The sequence below is a fragment of the Clupea harengus genome, chromosome 21, assembly GCF_900700415.2.
Source record: "Clupea harengus chromosome 21, Ch_v2.0.2, whole genome shotgun sequence".
In the NCBI taxonomy this organism is placed as follows: Eukaryota; Metazoa; Chordata; class Actinopteri; order Clupeiformes; family Clupeidae; genus Clupea; species Clupea harengus.
The window spans coordinates 3,979,852-3,997,351 of record NC_045172.1 but is presented as its reverse complement, the minus strand read 5'-3'; the positions used below and the strand labels follow the sequence as shown (position 1 = coordinate 3,997,351).

General features: G+C 43.4%; 1 protein-coding gene across 3 annotated transcripts in view; it reads left to right on the top strand.

The window, feature by feature from the left end:
• Positions 1-17,500, top strand: part of tanc1a (tetratricopeptide repeat, ankyrin repeat and coiled-coil containing 1a) — an 81,440-nt gene that overhangs the window by 10,986 nt on the left and 52,954 nt on the right. For 2 of the 3 annotated variants that reach the window (XM_031558815.2, XM_031558816.2), the window contains exons 1-2: positions 1-225; positions 16,520-16,738. The exon at positions 1-225 is cut by the window's left edge. In XM_031558815.2, coding sequence (XP_031414675.1) covers positions 63-225; positions 16,520-16,738 — 382 coding nt within the window. In that variant the 5' untranslated portion in view covers positions 1-62. The remainder of the gene's footprint in view (positions 226-16,519; positions 16,739-17,500) is intronic. The other variant, XM_031558817.2, reaches the window with a different exon arrangement.

Genomic DNA, 17,500 nt, shown 5'->3' with positions numbered 1-17,500 from the left:
CTCTCTCGCTCTCTCAAGCTATTTCTCCCTTCTTTCTGTCCTCTCTATTGAAGTTGGTTTTGATGTTGTGTGAGGCACTGAAGAAGAGTATCCAGTATCTGATTTGTCTTTTTTCTTCTTTCTTGCAGGACAAGAAGAAAGAGGAGCACACGAAGTCCAAGATGTTCAAGGCCGTCCTCAAGAAAGGAAGAGGAGGAGGAGGGAGGGGGGACAAGAAAGACACAGGTGAGAACACAAGGGTGATGAAGAGAGAGAGAAAGAGAGAGAGAAAAGAGAGAGAGAGAGAGCTCTGGACTCTGTGTTTCACTTCTAACAGGACTAGCTGAAATATGACAGGAACCTCTTCAGAATCACCATCCAGTAATGGGATTTGGCCACTGATGTTGGGTATAAAGAAAGGTTCTTTGATCTGCCAACCTAATTGCCGTCAGCGATCTGTGATTGAGAGATTCCTGTGAGGGTCCTTATAGAATAGAGATGTCATGCCTCGTGGATTCATGGATTAAGATCAGGTTTGCAAGTCTAAAAAACCCTGATGTCGTGCAGATGGCCTATAGTCCGTACTGCCTCTGTGATCACATTCCAAATTCCACGCTCCAAGCCTTTGTTTTGGGGGATCTGGGCTTTCCAGGATTCCATGGAGCTAGAGAGTGTGAGTGTGAGTGTGAGATATCACAGCGGAGTTAAGGGAGCACCATGCTGTTAAGAGTTGAATCACTAAATAGCGCACATGCTGATATAATGTATCGGTAGTGTGGTCTGCTTTAGACAAACATGTCTTTAATGTGTGCACTTGAACCTGTGTGAACACGTGAAAAACTTTCCCTCTCACTCACTCACTCACTCACTCACTCACTCACAGGCCTCTTGTGTTATGGCATCAGCTGTTTCTTTAAGCTGTGTGGTGTAATTACATAGTGGATAATCCACTGGACTGCAAGTGTGTGTGTGTGTGTGTGTGTGTGTGTGTGTGTGTGTGTGTGTGTGTGTGTGTGTGTGTGTGTGTGTGTGTGTTTACATCATTTGCAACTCTCGATGTTGATTCAGTGTGTACAGGTCAAGACAGGCAAGTACTCTTGAAAAGTGAGAGTATGCAAGAAAAAGTTTACTTTAAAAAGAGGGGAATGGACACACCCTGTAGCTCGAGAATGGATGACATCACATATACAAACAGACATGATTAGGCACATGCTCTCTGTCACACACGCTCACACATACACACACACACACACTTACACACACTCACATACACTCGCACGCACACACACACACACACACACACACACTCACACTCACACTTGGCCTCTCATTACATCACTGATGACATCACTGGTGATGGAAAGTGGTGATAACACCAGAACATGAAAATATGAGGAAATTTTCCGGACATGTTGAGGACGTTAAAGGTGCTTTTAAATGTTTTTATTTACAATAAAGTAGTAGTGACACTATTCCTATGAATCGTATTATTAGTATTCCAATGAATACCCCTCTTGATTCTATTTTATTAGACCTTGAAATAAAATATAAATGAATGCATTGGATTCTTCAAAAAGAAGCAAAGAATTATGGAACAGGATTTTTCAGGTCATTATCATACTTCAGTGTTAGAAACGTATAGTCAGTCAAGATGCATTTCTAAAAACAAAAATAACAAACTGCACCCTTAAAAGGAACATGCTACCATGTGTAACATTTTGCTTGTATAATATTCATATCATATATGACCATGTCTCAAGGCTCACGTAACTTAATGCAGACATGTGATATGTGATGTTTGTGAATCTTACCCGATCTCCTTACATCCTGGTGAAACCACCATTGTATCCTCGTTCCCCTTGAGATGAGCACGAGGAACATGTCGATTTTTTTTTTTTTAAACCAGCAGAACCGGTCCAATTAGCCTCATTTGCTGCCTGTTCTGTGAGTCCTGCCGCGGCCAAAGTTCTGTTCTGAAAAAAAGATGTCACATCAAACCTGAGCCCTCTTCACAGAGCATCTCTCTACCCCCCAAAAGAGAGTTGAAGAGTTCACCTCTATTCTCCTCTCTGAACGTCTCTGCATACTTATGTAGTTCAGATTTGGGTCAGAAACTCTCTCTCTTCCTCTCTCTCTGTGTGTGTGTGTGTGTGTGTGTGTGTGTGTGTGTGTGTGACCCTGTGTGTGTGTGTGTGTGTGTGTGTGTGTGTGTTAGTATGTGTGTGTTAGTGTGTTAGTGTGTGTGCCTACGCAATATGTGTGTCTGTATGGATAGTGGCCACACTGTATACATTATGCACACACATTACCCTACAGTCATTTATCTCAACCAACGGGGGAACACATCAGATATTTACCTTACTGAATATCTCTGTGGAGCTGCCATGGTAAACATAATTAATGTATGCACCATATGTTTGTTGTAGGGGATCTGAAAGAGGAGTAGAAAGAGAAACCATATTTCCTGTGAATCTCTCCTAAGACTTGATGATGCCAAGGCAGCTGTGCCAGTGGTGTGTGTGCCCACTAAGCTGTAGGTTACATAAGTGTGTGTGTGTGTGTGTGTGTGTGTGTGTGTGTGTGTGTGTGTGCGCGTGTGTGCGTGTATGTGTGTGTGTTGAACCCCTTTCACATACAAAATCTGTTAATGTATCGGGTAAAAACAACACGAAATAGATAACGAATTTTCGGTCCCGCTCAGTCTTCCATGATGGTAAAGTCCCGGCTGTCGTGTGTCCCCGCCTGACTGTTTATCATGGAGTACTACAGTGTGTGAACCTCCGCGAGACGTGAAAAACATGCGAGACCAGATATGACCTACAGTATAAATCACAAGGCAGCAAATCCAGATTGCTGTGAAAAGCTCAAGCTGAGACATCAGCTAGTTAGTTAGCGACTTGGCACCAGTCGAACTGCATCACGTCTCTGTTGAGAGGGTTCTCTTCCTGCTTCTGAACATTTGTTTTGTTCACGGCATCATCATTTACGTCACCGCCAGCTACGTAATGTCTGGTCACCATGGCAGAAGATTATTGTTAACGTTACGAGGTTGCCAGGAGATTAATGGTTCAACTTCACCGTATTGCTCCCATTCCTGCACGACACCATCACGGCATCACGGCGTTCAGCATAAGTGGGAATGGTGTGTGTGTGTGTGTGAGTGCGTGTGTGCGCGCGTGTGTGCGGGCGCGTGTGTGTGTGTGTGTGTGTTCGTGTGTGTGTGTGTGTGTGTGTGTGTGTGTGTGTGTGTGTATGTGTGTTGAGCAGATGTGGCGGAGTGGTGTCAGTGTTTGAAGGCTGGTGGTGACAGAGAGAAGGCACAAAAACATGTTCATACACTCACACGTTCACACACACACCCACAAATGCACACACACACATAGACAAACAGACCCACACACACACACACACACAAAAGTAGACACACACAACCACAAATACAAATATGTATATTTTCACACGCACATACACAGACACTCACACAGACACATAGAACGCAACCACAAATGAAATATGTATACTCTCACACGCACTTACACAGACACTTGTTCAGATACAAATGCGCACACACATAGACAGTGATCTAGTGCATGAACACCACAGCACACTTAAAGCTGTCACATCGGTGATTTGTCATGGGAGTTGGGGTTTTCGAGCGTGAGAGACAGAGAGAGAGAGAGTGAGAGAGAGAGATTGTGTGAGTGAGTGTTAGACAGAAAGATGTATACGAGTGAATGAGGTGCTCTGGCTTTCATGCATCTCTCATGTTGTGTCACTGACAGGAAGACATGGAAATATCCCATCAGTACTCTGCTCTCCACCACTGCAATCCTTGACCCCAGTTACCCCCTCCCCACACACACACACACACACACACACACACATGATCTAGGGCAGTGTCAGCGCCAGACACCACAGCCTTTTTATTTCCCTCCTCCAGAGACTCACTGACACCCCTCTACGCCACAGGACAACCAGCAGGGGAATCAGAGCACTAAAACCCAAACGAATATTTACTTCTCCTCCGCTTCCCTTGTGCAAATGTTCTCTATTCGTCTTTATCTCTCTCTTCTTCATCACTCTCTCTTTCTGTACTTCTCTTTCGCTCTGTCTCTCCCCCTCTCCAAACATAAATTCTTGCTCTGTTTCTCTGTCTTTCTGTCTCCCTCCCTCCCTTTTTTGATCCTTCTCTCTCTCTTTCATCCCTCTTTTCCATTTTTCTTATCCCCCCCACTTCATCCTTCAAGGTCTGTGCTCTTGACCTCTTAAGTCTTTGTGTGGATGTCTGCTCGTATGGTTGGACCGGGGGGGGGGGAGATTGACTTTGGTGGCGGCTGCAGGGCTTTGATCTAGAGGCCTCGTAAAAAAGTTTGATCCTGAGAGAAGGACAGAAAGTAGCGTTAAGCTGGCAGTACAGGAGTGTACAGGACGTGGTGGGTGTGTGTGTGTGTGTGTGGGGGGGGGGGGGGGGTATGGAGTCAAGGTTAGGGGGCCCACACTTGTCAAATTACTGTAATCCTGAAATTATGACCACCGATTAGAATGTAATGATAGTAATACTAAATAATCCAGTTGGCAGATAAAAGTGACAGCGTTCTGTGTCTGCCATTTAAGGACATGTTCTCATTGGTCCTGGTGCCACAAACATTCTTCTGATCAGGGATCAGCAAGTGCCTGTATATGCTTTATATATATGTGTTCATTTTAATACGTCAATAGGTTTGTGTGTGTGTGTGTGTGTCTGTGTGTGTGTGTGTGTGTGTGTGTGTGTGTGAAAGAGTGTGTGTGTGTGTGTGTGTGTGTGTGATTGGCAGTAGTATGTGGGAGTGTGTTTTTTGATTGTGGCGGATGGCTCTGTTTCCGAGGGAAAATTCATGGTGAGGTTGCTGGGTTGTTGCTTCAGCTGTTGGTTGCTGGGGTAACCTGTTGACTCAGTGGATTGTGTGTGTGTGTGTGTGTGTGTGTGTGTGTGTGTGTGTGTGTGTGTGTGTGTGTGTGTGTGTGTGTGTGTGTGTGTGTGTGTGTGGCTGGACATACCGACTGATATGTGTGTGTGTGCTTGATGCTTGTTTGTGTGTATCTGTATGTGCGTGGTGCTTGTGTGTGTTTTTGTGTGTATCTGTGTGTGTGTGTGTGTGTGTGTGTGTGTGTGTATGTGGCTGGACATACCGACTGATTTGTGATGGGAGGGTCAGAAGAGCTCGACCTCTCGTGTCTCCTCAGCTATTTCCCTTCATCCTGGAAGCTCTTCCAGTTGCTCCTCTCTCCTCTCTCGTTTCTTCTCTCGTTTCTTCCATAGACAAGACTTTCTGTTCTTTCCCATGCTATGAATAAAACAACAATCACTCCCCCTAATCTGGTAAAATACAGTCATTTGTTAATGAAGCAACAACTATGTTTTCACAATGCAGTATTTTATATTTGTGTCTTAACAGTGTGCTGGAGATAATAGGGCTCCACAGTTAAACTTCAAACTAATATTTATTTGTTCTCATGTTGACATAAAGTTGAATGAGTTGACATGACATCGCCAGCTGGCTCAGTGTTCCAGGTAGTTTAATGGCATAATGAGAGTGGATGGAGCTGAAAGCATGCATACAACATCATGGGCTAATTGCAGTTTATTGGAAGCTGTCCAAAGAGATGTTGACTTTGACTAATACATTCAACACTTAAGCTTAATGACAGTGTATCTCCCTGGGAAACAGAGTTGCTCCTGTCTGCTATTGTGTGATCATTTCGGTTAGCTCCTAGAGACTCTCTTTCACTCTCTTTTTTGTCTTCATTTTTGCCCTCTATCTTTGTCTCTATCTTCTTCTTCTTCCTCCTCCTCCTCCTCCTCCTCCTCCTCCTCTCTTTCTACATTGCACTGTCAGCATTGATTGGTCCCAAAATGGTCAAATCCATCAGAGAAAGTATGTCAAGGAGGCTAGCCTGTATTGTTTTGCTGTGGTAATTATCAGTGAATGGGACTGCAGTCCATTCAAGAGGGGCCCCAAGGTCACGAAGGTTTTCTGTGTTTCTGTGTTTTAGTGTTTTAGTGTAGAGTATAGAGGTCTTGTCAGTATGGTGTTAATATCTGTGTGTGTGTGTGTGTGTGTGTGTGTGTGTGTGTGTGTGTGTGTGTGTGTGTGTGTGTGTGTGTGTGTGTGTGTGTGTGTGTGTGTGTGTGTGTGTGTGTGTGTGTGTGTGTGTGTGAGCGCATGTGCGCGCGTGTGCATATAACCACCACTGGACATTCTTCAGTCTTAAGGTCATGATCAAACAGCTTGCTCCAGAGCAGAGAGGAACCGCAGGAGAACATTTGTGTTCCCTCATTCCACCGCTGCAAAGTAGGGGGGATAGAAGAGTAATCCCCAACAAAGCCTGGCCCTGCTGAGCAAAATCAAAGACCTGTGGTTTCAGAACATGTGTTTTAATCCAAATAAGAGGGAGGGAGAGAGAGAAAGATAGAGGGGAAAAAGACAGACAGCCACGAGAGAGAGAGAGAGAGAGAGAGAGAGAGAGAGAGAGAGAGAGAGAGAGAGAGAGACACTCCGCATAACCAACTATATGACATTTTTTTGGCTGCAGCCATTTTTATATTTTAGTCATGATTTAGGGCTGTGTGTCTTTAGCTTTGCCTTTGACGGAGATCTTTCTGGTCCTCTGCACCCTTGTCAGACTATTCCCTAGTGCCCTTTGGGTAGCCAATTTCCCATAGGCCTTTTCTTCTGAGATGAAATGAGTATGTGTGTGTGTGTGTTTGCGTGTGTCAGTGTGTAAAAGCCTTCAGAGAATTGTGACATGCAGTGATTAGCAACCCTAAATCACCCTGTCCAAACAGAAGAGACAACAGTGACAGAGAAAGAGGAGAACTGGATGAGAAACAAGCACAAGCGAGACATACCAAGAGAACCTCAGGGCAAGGCAAACACAAGGAATGGCATGCAGCATGGCATTTTTCACAGGATGTTTCAAGGGGACTTTTTACACTGGGTAGAATGTGTGATGTTGGGTCCTCAGATACAAAGGGAATCAATATCCTACCCTATCTCCACAGCTATTTAAAGGCCATCTATTGCTACTACTTCCTTCTACTATTTCAATGTTGTAGCTCAGTTCAACCATTGTGTTTGACTGTTTATGGATTAGTAAGTCATTAATATGAGTAGTGTATATGAGTAGTGTGTTGAGGGGGGAGAGGGGTGCCCCGATAACTGGGGTTTCTAAAGACAGGGATCACACAGAGATGTCCCCTGTAGTGGCCTCTTACCCTCTAAGCTTTCATGCAGTGAAATGCTACATTTCCTTTGTGTGTTTTGTAGAAGCTTTGAGGTTTTTTTGCTTTTGGGCCAATAGCCCCACAGTATCGCCCTAAAATCCGTCCGTAACATGCTGCCTGGGTGTAAACGTCACCCATTCCGCCCATTTCACAAGCGAGTGGGAAGTTCAAGTTGAGGGATCATGCGATGTCTGGATGCCAGGCACCTACAACCTATGGCAGAACAAGTTTAGAAAATGAATATAATGGAAACCAAAATGGCTGTTTATTTGCTGTTCTTCGCTTGGTGGAATGTACAGTTATCGTCACATAACGCAGGTCCATATGGTCTGCTTTACACTTAAATAAAAAAAAAAAACACTTATTGCTAATAACTAAACACACTTATCTACATAAGACACATCATTCAAAACTAAAAGCCTGTGTGTGTTGTTTGCTAAACACAGCCATTGAAATACCACTATCATTTATCAATTAGCTGCATCCAGAATGCACATGTGAAAACATTTCTATCCAATTTACTCACTTAGAAATCAGAGCTTGAACACTATAAATAGGACTCAAGTTTGCTCTTTGGTGTGCACTACAATGGGGGCCAATTATGGAGAAAGAGCTAGAGGAAGAGGTGTGCGAGTAAGAGGAGGACGAGGACTAGGAAGAGAAAGAAAGACAAGGAAAAGGTGGATGATGAGAAGGAAGAAGAGGAACAAGCGGAGGAAGGGAAGGAGGAGGATGAAAACGACACAGAGAGTGAGGAGTGGCGAGAGGAGAGGAATGAACTGTCACAGATGAGATCAGGGCCACGTTGGTTGACCATGGAACCAACCATGGGTTGAGTCAACAGGAGGCTGTGCTACGCTGTCTGGACTGATAGCAGTATCCTTTCTGTCACACAATATGCTTCTTCCTGACTTGCAGAGGAGCTAGATGCTGTTGCAGACCAGCATGTTTATATATTTATTGATGAGGTTGGCTTCAGTCTTTTCAAAAACAGACACCGGGTTCGACAATCACCCACAATTTCAAGTTCTCCACCTTCCGCCTTACTCTCCTTTCTTGAACCCTACTAAGGAGTTCTTTTCAGCGTGGCGTTGGAGGGTATATGACCGCCAACCCCACCAACGTGCATCTCTCCTCCAGGTGTTGGAAGGTATATGACCGCCAACGCCACCAACCCCACCAACCCCACCATCTCTCCTCCAGGCGTTGGAGGGTATATGACCGCCAACGTCCAGGCGATTGGCTGAATATGCCAATCAAGACAGTACCTCCCCCGATGTTTGGCCAGAGAGGACATCACTTGTGATGTTGAGGTGCTGTGGTCAGATGCACACCAAAGACAGGCTGGACTGGAATTGCAATATACTATATTTCATTTACAATATAGTAACTATATGTCATTTTCAGTAACTTCATGTCATTTTCAGTTAAAGTAGTTCTGCCTGACACTGATATGAGTATTGAGAATATATAAATTTTAGTGCTGTCAGTTTAACGCGTTATTAACGGCGTTAACGCAAACCCATTTTAACGCCGTTAATTTTTTTATCGCGAGATTAACGCGATTTTTTTTTTTATAATTTTTTTTTTAAGATTAACATTCTTTTTGGCCTCGCAGACTGTGTAGTAGGCTAACGTTACGGTTTGAGTGAATGGTGAGCGCGATACGGCGAAATGGATGATAAAAAGCTTCTGAATAGAAAGTTTACTTTTAAAAGTTGTGTTGTGCAAAAGAAGCGAGCTTCACTGTTGTCTGAAAATGTCAACAGGCAGCTGGCTGAAAGCAAAGAAGTAGTAGGCTTACCTTTTATTGGTTACCTAACTGTTACAGTTCACTGTTTCTGAAATAAGAGGCCTGACTGCTATGTTCCCAGCAAACTTGGAAAAAAGAAAATATTAAGCCATGGTTTAATTGCACTAAAGGCTGAGTCCTTGTTTACCTGAAATGTGCACTTTATAATTTTATTTTGTACCGCCCTGTTTGGCAATGTTGGTTTTCAATAAAAAAAAAACATTTGCATAAAGCAAGCCAATCCACTTTTCAATGTTGATAAGGGCATTAAAATAAAAATAAAATGATGGAAAAAAATAAATAAACGAAGGGACATTTAGAATAGATAAAAATTTCCGATTAATCGCAATTCATTTTGAGTTAACTATGACATAAATGCGATTAATCGCGATTAAATATTTTAATCGTTTGACAGCACTAATACATATTTTTTTTTGTATTGTGCATAGTGTATATTTACAGCATACTAGAATTAACATGCCAAATAATAATGTTTTATACTAGCATGTGGAATGAGTTATTTATTTAAGCTGTGATGCATACATACAACCTTTTTTGGAGTGTTTATATAGTTTTAACTGTTTGCTTTTGCAAGACATGTAAGAGATTTAGAAGTTGTGTTTTAGCAAGTGTATAAAATGGTGAGAGTCCTGATTTCTTTGTTAAGATAATTTGGTAGCGTGTATGTTACTTGATAGTGACTAATGATCTTGTTTTGGCACTGAACCTCTCTTACCTGACTCCGCTAACCCCACCTTGACGCCTCGAGCACCAGTTAGCCCTGTTTGGGCCAAGGGTTAATCGTGTGCCAAAAGCTCCTGGCCGCTAGCCCAGAGGAAGCCTGAGGAGGCACGGTCAAGTGGAAGTGACAGTGGGAACGCAACTGGCCTTGGCACACACCAGCTCGCCCGCATTGGACCTGATAGTGGCCCGATGGTGTGGCCTTAATGGTGCTATAACGAACCAGAGGAGAGAGCCAAAGAGGCCAAACATAATAATAATAATAATAATAATAATAGAGAAAGTTGGACAGCTCTCTAGTGGGAAGCGGACACTCCCTGTGTGTCTGTGTGCGTGTGCGTGTGTGTGTGTGTGTGTGTGTTTTTGTGTGTGTGTGTGTGTGTGTGTCTGTGTCTTCCATCACAATGGTTAATGGTTACATGTGCACTCCATCACTCACTGGCAAGCTCACTCACTGTAGAACACTCCAGCTGAAGAGACAGATCCAGAGGATACAATCTCACAGAAGACACAGGTTCTCAGGGCCTACTTTGTACATCTAAGTTGAAGTTCATATTCTGGTCACTTTCTTGACATGTATTTGTGCTCTTTTGCTGTTTCTAATACAATATCTGCTCATTTACGGTTTTAATTGTGAAAATACGAGAAAACCATTTACATTTACCTTTACATTTAGTCATTTAGCAGACGCTTTTGTCTAAAGCGACGTACAAGGGAGAGAATAGTCAAGCTACGAGCTAGGGATGCACGATATTGAATTCTAGCCGATATCCGATATGCCGATATTTACAAGCTCATTTTGGCCGATTGCCGATACCGATATATACACCTCTGCTTTTTAATTATTGAAAAGTCTCTCCTGTACTAAAATTTATCTGTTATTATGATAGGGTATTGCTGTAGATACGGGACATTAAAAACTTGATTTGTATCATTTTAGAAATAGACATTCACTCATGAAACTATTGAAATGATTTCAAATATGGCAAATTTATTTATATTTTCACGTCACAATTTTCATACTTGAACAGTACCAACTTGAACAACTACACTCTGGAAATGCAACTTGGCTAACTTGGCAAGCTAACGTTGGTTAACTGACTTACAGTTTAATAACATCCCTTCTAGGATTTCTAGACTAATCTATGTAAGGTTATTGCAAAGTTAGCTATATAAATTCCATATATGCAAAAGTAAGCCATGTACAGATAGCGTAGGCTCGTGACATAACGTTTCACATCGAGATCATCAACTTCGCTGGTGTCACGTAGCATGCAAGCTAACCAGCTAGTGTTACTTATTATCTTCTATTAGCGTGCGACAGGTAATGTTGCAAAGCGTTTCACGCGGGTGGTCTGCATGCAGTGATGGGCAAGCTACTTGATATGTGTAGTGAGCTAAGCTACAAGCTACTCTACAATAAATTCAGCTTCACTACACAGAAGCTACCACTCATAAAAATGTAGCAAGCTAAGTTACAAAAACCTGTAAAAAGTAGCTTGATACATTAGTAGCTACTTTCAGTTAAACAAACTGCATGCCAAGTCAATGCAATTTTAGTGATCAACACAACTGGCAGTCAGATAAAGGCTAAAATATGTTTAGATTTATGTATTGAACAATAGCCCAATACACAAAAAACAAATGCATGAGTTTACATATTAACATCACATGAGTTTACAAATTAAACTTTGCTAAGAACTGTCTCCGACCTCTGTTTAGGAAAACAATCGTGACTACCACTACCATCATACAGCCTTATGTGTGTGTGTGTGTCCGTGTTGCCAACTCCTCTGTGAGGAAACTAGCTCTCCCAAAAATCGCCAGAAGTCGTTAGATGACGCATGACGCACAATATGCAATTCTGAGAGAGGTAACATTTGTGCGCGAATACAAAAAAGGCCCTCATTCTCGAACATTTTCTGAAGTTTCTTCTGAAATGTTTCTTACGGGCTTCGGAAAAACAACGTAAGCAAAAGACATCCGCCAAATTCATGCACGCTTGAAAATGCGGTCCTACGCAGCAGAAGTTTTCTGGGCTGTGCTCCCCCGGAAGAGTTTTCTTAAATTGAAAGCGCGTTCTCGTGCTCCTGAATTTGCATACATACACGCCCTGCCAGCTCCTTATAAGGGCACGCAACCGTAGTGACGTGTGCAGTCGGAATCGACCGAATCTACACGAAAGCAACTCGTAAACGAGTCATGTCAAAGCGGTTTCGTGTACATTACATTTAGTCATTTAGCAGACACTTTTGTCCAAAGCAACGTACAAGGGATATAACAGTCAAGCTACGAGCAATAGAGACCTAGTGTAACAATAAATACTACTTTACATAAGAAATAGAAAAACGAAATAGGAAATAAAAACGAAGTGCAGGAATGTAACTGCTATAAGTGCAAGTTAAGCACTAGTCGAAGTGCCAGTTAGGAAGGGAGGTGCTCTCTGAAGAGTTGGGTCTTCAAAAGCTTCTTAAAGGTAGAGAGGGACGCGCCTGCTCTGGTAGTGCTAGGCAGTTCGTTCCACCAATGTGGAACTACTTGAAAATTCTGGATTGCCGTACTTGCACAGACGGCAGTGCCAAACGACGCTCACTAGACGAGCGCAGCATTCCGGTGTAGTCCTTTTATTTATTTTATGACATCACGGTGCCTCGTAGAATCATGACTATAGGCCTACATGTGAAACGTAATTGTTAATGATACTTTAATCCGAGGATCTGTAGAGTTGATGTGAACGCAATCACCAACGATTTCTCACAAATTAATTAACACGGAGAGTTTTCTTAAATGCGATTCCTCAAAAAACCACAAGATGGCCCACGGGGCCATCTTGTGGTTTTTTAAGGAATCGCATTTGAGAAAACTCTGGCCGAGTTACGACTGCTATTTCGAGTTCGGAAAGTCTTCTGAAGTTCAGAGCAAATCCCAGATGAGAGAACTTTCATGAATGCCGAATGTTGTCCTAAATCCAATTCCTCTTAAATTCTTCTTAACTGCGTTCGAGAATGAGGCCCAAAGTTCTGATATTTTGCCCACAAATACAAAGTTTTAATATTTTGCTGTTATCTAGTCAGACTGGCCGCGCAGCCGCTGTGTGAGTGGAGATGAGACGATGACAGCCCTCGCTGTACTCAGCTCTTGTGAGATCGGTTGTAAACGTGAACTGCAGAAAGGGATATGTGAGATGCTTTTTCAGTGCTTTGTCAACACAATAATCTACCAAATGACAAAAAACATCAGAAATGTCAGGAGAAACAGGAGAAATTAGCTTTCGAGGACGCTACTGCGCTACTTGATCAATAAAAGAGCTTAGCTACTGAAAAGTTACTTGGTTTTGTAAATAGCGACGTTACAGTCAAGCTACTGGCAAATGTAGTTAAGCTAGTCGCGTCGCTACAAGTAGCGACGCTACTGCCCATCACTGTCTGCATGTATGCACCTACGTTACGGCCAAGCTGTCGTCTCCTCTTCCATCTCCTGAAAAGTTTCCTGACAAATAGCATGTCAACATCCTCTGATACTATGAAGTACTGCCACACAGCCGACATGTTGAATTACGTTGTTGGCGCTCATAGTAACCAAAACATTTGCTTCGCGTGCGCATAATTTGAACGTCACTTTATCGGCCAGGTACATCGGCAGAAATGTTCATATCTGCAGATGCCGATAATTACGTTTTGAAGCTTTTATCTGCAGATACCGATGTCGTGCCGATATTATCGTGCATCCCTACTACGAGCAATAGAACCTGGTGTGTACATATGTACTTCTTGGTTTGTGTGTGTGTGTGTGAGAGAGAGGGAGAGGGAGAGAGAGGGGGAGATTCAGGGATAGTCTCTTCCTTACCTGTGTCGCATGACACTGCAGTTGGGTTCCTCACTCAAAGACACAGAGAGCCCATAATGAGACTTGAATGATTTGATCACAAGACTGAATAGATGGCCTGAAGTTTCCCCAAATTCCTCTCATTCTCTCGCTAATGAGTCGAGAGCGCCTCATCCCAACACTTTCAAACTCTTATCAACCTCACCGCTCATTTTCTTTAAGCGGCCCACATGAATAAGCCAGTTAAGCTTCCACAAGTAGTCTGTCTGCACAGAGCTAACCATTGAGCTTTTGGGAAAAGAAGGAAGGCGTGCTATTTTAAAGTCCTCCATTCTAATCCAATACACATTTTGTCAAATTCAGCAATGTGTGTGTGCTAAAAAAAGTCCAGTATTCATACAAAGTATGAAACAAAATAGCTCGGACCGAGCCATACACTATTCTGGCCAATCGAGACGTTGCCTCAGGAGCACAGAAGGGAAGGGTATAATTTGATTGGCTGTTGAGCTCAGATATTAACAACCTTTGCCCAGAATTGCGGACGGCACCTTTAAATTACCTGCTACCTAAGCTAAGCTTTATTTAGCCTTTGAGGCCTTTGCTTGATGTCTTTAGGGCTCCCTGTGCTAATGACAGAGTATCGGATGCATATTTAATCTGATTTATAATCTATTCTTTAGCGGACGCGGCGTGCTGGCCGGGCCTAAGTGGGGTGACGTGGGGAGCAGATGACGGAGGGGGGAGCGGGGGAGTCGGAGCAGGACTGTAATCATTTTACGTCTCCCTGGTGCAGCTGAGGCTATAATTAGCCAGGCTTGATTTGCCCGGCCTCGGCCGCGGCGCCCATGTGAAATTGCAGACCGCGCGCCAAGCCAAAAACACTGAGAAAGTGGAAGAGGGGAATAGAGGGAGCAGAAATAAACTGGGTGGATTTTTGTACCACTACCTTTTTCTTACACACATACACTCTCTCACTCTCTCTCTCTCTGTCACTCTCTCTCTCTGTCACTCTCTCTCTCTCTCTCTCTCTCTCTGCCATCCCTAGTCTTCAGTGCGTAGCCCTGTTGCTTTCTGTTTCTCTCACTCTTCCTGTTTCTCTCTTTTTCTCTCATTCTCTCTCTCAGTCCTTCACTCTGTGTCTCTCTTCCTACTGATTGAAGTTATGTTGGTATACAGGGAGTTCTGGTGCCATGGCCCTAATTCTGATTCCTTTTTGGGCCTGACTCTGACACCATCTTACATTTTGATCTCACCTTCTGTCTTTTTCTCCTTTGGAATGATTCTAACTCCAATGTTGTTATGGTAACTGAGTTATTTTGTTTAGAGGTGTAGTAAGCAATTCTCTCGATATCACCCCAGACACACAACTGGATCGTTACAGGATAGTAGCAGCATTGCTATCTTCGTGACTGTTGCTATTTGACTAAAGGACATCTATGCACATGATATTGTGGTGTGTGTGTATTGACTTTGTATCATCATAATTGTCTAAGAACTTACATGGCTGAAAACGACAATAGTAGTTATGTAGCTGTGTGTGTGTGGATTCATCTTGAAGCCTCATCAAGTTATTTCATGATTGTCCAAGTAGTTACATCACTAAAACATGACATTTGTGTGTGTGTGTGTGTGTGTGTGTGTGTGTGTGTGTGTGTGTGTGTGTGTGTGTGTGTGTGTGTACATGCATGTTCACATATGTATGCACTTTTAAACTGCGGATTTAGCAAAGCAGCTGTGCAACAAGTAAAGCCCCCTGCAGTTTTATTGGAACAGTTGTTACTGTGTGTGTGTGTGTGTGTGTGTGTGTGTGTGTGTGTGTGTGTGTGTGTGTGTGTGTGTGTGTGTGTGTGTGTGTGTGTGTGTGTGTGTGTGTGTGTGTGTGTGTGTGTGTGTGTGTGTGTGTGTGTGTTTGTTTTCATCTATCCCATGAGAATATCTTTATTGTCTCTTCCAAAGCTTTTAGCGACGCTACCTAACTAAAAGGCCTTTTAGGACTCTTAAAATGCCACAATCTGTCTTCCCATTTACTCAGATGTACTTAATGATATACGGCAGCCTGAGATTATTTTGGCCGAGGAGGCAATGGTTTGGAAGCGTTAAACACTGCACATTTAATCCCCCCTCGTTTAGAAGTGGCGCCCTTTTTAAGGGTATATTGGCAGTCATTCTCCTTTGCTCTCCCCATATCTCTCTCTTTACTTTCTCACCCTCCATGTCTCTTTCTCTTATTCTCCCTTTCTTCTGCTTGCTCTGTCTCTCTGTCTCTCTTTCTCTCTCTGTCTCTCTCTCTCTCTTTCACTCTTTCTGTCTCTCTCTCTGTCTCCCTCTCTCTCTTTCTCTCTCTCTCTCTGGGATGAGTGTTTTGCTGGATGGCCTGACAGACATGTTCCAGCCCTAACGATCCCTTAGACCCAACACAAAGGAGTGGAGGAGAGCAGAGGCTCATTCCCAAGCCATAAAGTAACAGTAGGAGAAGGGTTGTGATTTTACTAAAACTGTGATTAATTCAGTGTAAATACTAAAGATTTGGTTTTCTGTAACAGCAGGGTTCAAGGAAGGGACTCAGAGTACTAGTGGAGTGTTGTTGTTGCTGCTCCGCGCGTGTGTGCACGTGCGCAAATTATTTTATAAACCTGAGCAGGTTGCTTAGCACTTGATGCAAAATAACAGGTAAACTAACTAGCTAACACGAAGCTAACTAACCTAATGTGTACTAGCTAACACGAAGCTAACTAACCTAATGTGTACTAGCTAACACGAAACTAGCAAACCTAATGTGTACTAGCTAACACGAAGCTAGCTAACTTAATGTGTACTAGCTAACACGAAGCTAGCTAACCTAATGTGTACTAGCTAACATGAAGCTAGCTAACTTAATGTGTACTAGCTAACTCCTGTCCTTCTCTGCCTCTCTCTAGATGTTGAGTTCTACACACAGAGCAGCCAGTTTGGGGGATCCGCCCGGGCCTCTCCCTCTCGGGGCATCTTCCCCTCCTCGCCCCCGCAGCCGTACCCCTTGGAGGAGGGAGGGAGGCCCGGTCTGACCCGTGGGGTGTCCCTCTCGCTCCCCTCCTCCCCCCTGCTCCCTCCTCGTCAGCCCTACATCACCCCGCTGCGCACCAGCAAGAAGTCCCCAGGTGAGGGAGATGCCTACAATCACAAACATAGACACACACACACACACACACACACACACACACACACACAAGATTGCCAGTACATCAACCCCCCCCCGCCACGCCCCTCTATACACACACTGTGTTTTTCTCTCACCTCCTACTCCGCATACACAAACACATCCACACATACAGATCTGTCCATCTCATGCTCAGAACACAATATAGAGAGTTGTGGACTGTGGATTTCTAACAGCAATGAAACATTAATATGCTTCTTTCATAGTTGGCAGAACCTCAGATATGAAACCAACCAGCTAGTGAATATAAAACAGTCCCCTGCATCTGGACACTCATTTGAAGTCTTTAGCATGGCACAAAATTCAATCTTTCACCAACTTTCTCATTGCCTGTCTACATTAGGTTATAGAGGGCACTTTATAAAGTTCATGGTTTCCACAACATACTTTAAATTTAACACAACACAGAGAGGGATATTCCAGTACAGGGTGTGTGTCTACACACACACACGCACACATGCACATACACATATAGAAGTGTGTGTGTGTGCTGCAGCTGGGTTTTAGGCTGTACCCTCTCTGGTTTGTTGGCTGACTTGGCGTAAGCTGCTTGTGGTGGCATCAAAGGCCGCCTTAATGTTAAACAGATTGATCGAGAACAGTAACTGAAAAAAAGGAAGCCAAAGATCAGATGATGTGTGTGTGTGCGTGTGTGTGTGTGTGTGTGTGTGTGTGTGTGTGTATCTTGAAATTCAATACACTA